Raw genomic sequence first — 3,829 nt, 5'->3', positions numbered from 1 at the left:
AGAGGGTTAAGGGGGACCATATGGGATGCCAGGGATCTACTCTTGGCTGTGTGCAAGGAAAGTACCCGTCCTGCTGTACTCTCGTTAATACCCTAATTAAACCTTCTAATCTTGATTTTATTTGTGTGATTCATATATATATATATTTTGCTTTTTGGGTCACACCTGGCGATGCACAAGGGTTACTCCTGGCTCTGCACTCAGGAACCACCCCTGGCCGTGCTCAGGGGACAATATGGGATGCTGGGACTCGAACCCGGGTTGGCCGCGTGCAAGGCAAACGCCCTACCCGCTGTGCTATCTCTCCAGCCCCTGTGTGATTCATATTTGGAGACTCATTTCTTATTTGCTTTCAAGCATATAAGTGTATGTTTTTATATGTGTCTATGTGGCATCCATACACACCTTTTAAAAATCTTTATGTAATAGATATTATATAAAAATTTAATTTAAATAATTTAATGTATTGTATTATATGTAATATAATGACAATAGTTTTCTTATATAATAAATAAATAACATAATAACATAATATAACAACAATAGATATAGCAACAGTAGCACTGTCGTCCCATTGTTCATCGATTTGCTCGAGCGAGCACCAGTAATGTCTCCATTGTGAGACTTGTTACTGTTTTTGGCATGTCAAATACGCTACAGTCAGCTTGCTAGGTTCAATGGGTGGGATATTCTTGGTAGGTTGGAGGGCTCTCTTAGAGGGACGAAGCACTCGAATCCGGGTTGGCACGATGCAAGGCAAATGCCCTACCATTGTGCTATAGCTCCAGTATACAATTATTATGCTTTATATGTTATACATATTATCATTGATAATAAATATAATTGTATCTATTGTTTGTTGTCTGGGTAATTCTGACCATGAACAATAGATATAATTATGTTTAATATTAACAATAATATAATATATAAACATAATAATTGTATTATAATAAATATCATTTATATGACAATAAATATTATTGAATCACCCTGAGATGCACAGTTACAAAGTTGTTCATGATTGGATTTCAGTCATAGAATGTTCCAACACCCTTCCCTTCACCAGTGTACATTTCCCACCTCCAATTTCCCCAGCTTCCTCTCGCCACCAACTCCCCCTCCAGCCTGATTCTGATTCTTTGCATCTCTCTCTGTCTTTCTCTTTCTCTCTCTGTCTCTCTTTCTACCTCCCCATCATCTGCCCCTGTCTCTATTTCTTTTTCCTATGCACACATTTTGGACTACACCAAATTGCTTAATAAAGACAGTACTAGATTTCTTCCATCTAAGATGATACAATAATTTCATGTCTAAAACTCCAAACATATTAATATTATCCCAAGAAGAGGATATAAAACAATAAGAGGTAGTAACAATAAGAGGACATCAATAAAATCTCTTATCTTTGTTGAGATATATTCTGCAACTATCTAACTTGTGCTACTCTTTCCTATCTTGTGTCAAATATTCAGATATAAGGTGGAGTCTAAATTTATGTTAAAAATAATTATGTTTGTAGCTGGAGCGATAGCACAGCGGGTAGGGCATTTGCCTTGCATGCAGCTGACCCGGGTTCAATTCCCAGCATCCCATATGGTCCCCTGAGCACAGGCAGGAGTAATTCCTGAGTGCAGAGCCAGGAGTATCCCCTGTGCGTGCCCAGTTGTGACCCAGAAAAGCAAAAAAAAATTATGGTTAAGGAGAAACCATCAAAATACTTGGTATGTACTTTTTGTAATATTATTTGGCTTTTTGCGTCGTACCCAGTGATGTTCAGAGTTGATGTTCAGAGTTACTTCTGGCTCTGCACTCAGGAATTACTCTTGGTGGTGTTCAAGGGACCATATGAGATGCTGGGGATGGAACCAGGGTTGGCTATGTGCAAGGCAAATGCCCTACTTGCAGTACTATCGCTATGGCTCTGTAATTCTCTTTGCTTTTCCTTTTTGGGTCAAACCTGTGAAGCACAGGGGTTACTTCTGACTCTGAACTCAGGAATTACTCCTGGCGGTGCTCAGGGGACCATATGGGATGCTGGGAATAGAACCCTGGTCGGCCTTGTGCAATGCAAACAGCCTACCCGTTGTGCTATTGCTCAAGCCCCAGGCCCTGTAATTTTTATCAAAAGGAATTAATGCACATAACTATTACATTTTGTCTGTAGGTTATTGTAATACATATGAAAGTTAATGTCTGTATGCCCAGAAACTCATTCATTTTAATATGTGTGAGTATGTACCTCTGTATTTCCTGCTTAATGATAAGAAATTTGTTGAGGTTTAACTTGTATGAAGTGTATAACTTGTTGAGTTTGAACTTGCTGAGTCCATAATCTTGGCTCAAAGAACAGAAGTAATGGCTTACTTGCTGGGGAATGCCAGATTCCACCTGCAAAAATCATGGTCCCTTGAGCACTGCCAGAGTAAACTCCATGCACCTAGCCCAAACGCAATGGGTGATGTGACTGAAGATTAAAACTATATATATATAGTTCATAGGGAACCGGGGGCATAGAGTAGTTATGGGACGCCTACTTTGCACGTAATGACCTGCCTTGAGACCCCTGTACCTCATATGGACCCTGCGCCTCACGGGCTTGATCATGAGCACAGAGTCAGGAGTCAGGCCTGAGCATTTCAGGGTTTGGTCCTGGCATTAATAAAAATAGACCACGAATAGTGTCATTTCATAATTTCATGTGCTTGAAGGTCTATCTCTTTTGTTAATTTTATTTTAAAAATTAGAATTGAGAGGAGAGGTGGAATATTTTTCTTTCCAAAAAGTCTTTCTTAGATCAAAAAGTGATTATTGTTAAGTTACTGAAGTCAGGATTTCTCATATTGATCCATGCTCACTTCCTGTGTCCGCAGGACTGGGCAGGGCGATGAGGCAGAGCAATCAGTCCTCGCTGGCCGACTTCATCCTCGAGGGGCTCTTCGATGACTCCCTCACCCACGTCTTTCTTTTCTCCTTGACCCTGGTGGTCGCCCTTGTTGCTGTGAGTGGCAACTCCCTGACCATTCTCCTCATTTGTGCTGATCCCCGGCTGCACACCCCCATGTACTTCCTGCTCAGCCAGCTCTCCCTCATGGACCTGATGTTCGTCATCACCACCATCCCCAAGATGGCTGCCAACTACCTGTCGGGCAGGAAGTCCATCTCCTTCGTGGGCTGTGCTACCCAGCACTTCCTCTACGTGGCAGTGGCAGGGGCCGAATGTTTGCTCCTGACTCTCATGTCCTATGACCGTTATGTTGCCATCTGTCACCCACTGCATTATGCTGTTATCATGAGCAGGAAGGTGGCTCTGATGATGGCTATCATATCATGGTTGGCAGCATCCATGAACTCCTTCATTCACACCATGATCTTGATGCACTTCCCTTTCTGTGGGTCTCGAACAATCCACCACTTCTACTGTGACTTTCCTGCTGTTGTGAAGTTGGTCTGTGGAGACATCACTGTTTATGAGAAGACAGAGTACATCAGCACTGTTATGCTACTCCTCTTACCCATCCTCTTGATTTCTATCTCCTATGGCTTCATCATACACAGTGTCTTTCAGATGAGATCTGCTGGGAGTAAGAGAAATGCCTTTGCCACTTGTAGCTCTCATCTGACTGTGGTTTCTCTCTGGTATGGCACCTTCATCTTCTCGTATATGAGACCCAGGTCCCAGCGCACTCCCCTGCAAGACAAGACTGCTTCCGTGTTCTATAGCATCATTACCCCGGCCCTGAATCCTCTGATTTATACTCTTCGCAATAAGGATGTGGCTAAGGCACTGAAGAAATTGCTAGGGAGAGATGTCATCACTCAAAGACGGTGA

The 3,829-nt window shown here is 42.3% G+C and overlaps 1 protein-coding gene across 1 annotated transcript; it reads left to right on the top strand.

Moving 5' to 3' along the window:
* The first annotated feature begins 2,884 nt into the window (after positions 1-2,884).
* On the top strand, positions 2,885-3,829 carry LOC129404396 (olfactory receptor 2AE1-like). Its single transcript, XM_055136774.1, has one exon. The coding sequence runs from the start codon at positions 2,885-2,887 to the stop codon at positions 3,827-3,829; it is 945 nt and encodes a 314-aa protein (XP_054992749.1).

Source organism: Sorex araneus, chromosome 4 (genome assembly GCF_027595985.1).
Source record: "Sorex araneus isolate mSorAra2 chromosome 4, mSorAra2.pri, whole genome shotgun sequence".
In the NCBI taxonomy this organism is placed as follows: domain Eukaryota; kingdom Metazoa; phylum Chordata; class Mammalia; order Eulipotyphla; family Soricidae; genus Sorex; species Sorex araneus.
Note: the sequence above shows the minus strand (reverse complement) of the source record. Positions and strands in the feature narration are given on the sequence as shown.

Coding starts and splice junctions, on each gene's coding strand:
- LOC129404396 (XM_055136774.1), top strand. CDS start 2,885: ATGAGGCAGAGCAATCAGTCCTCGCTGGCCGACTTCATCCTCGAGGGG.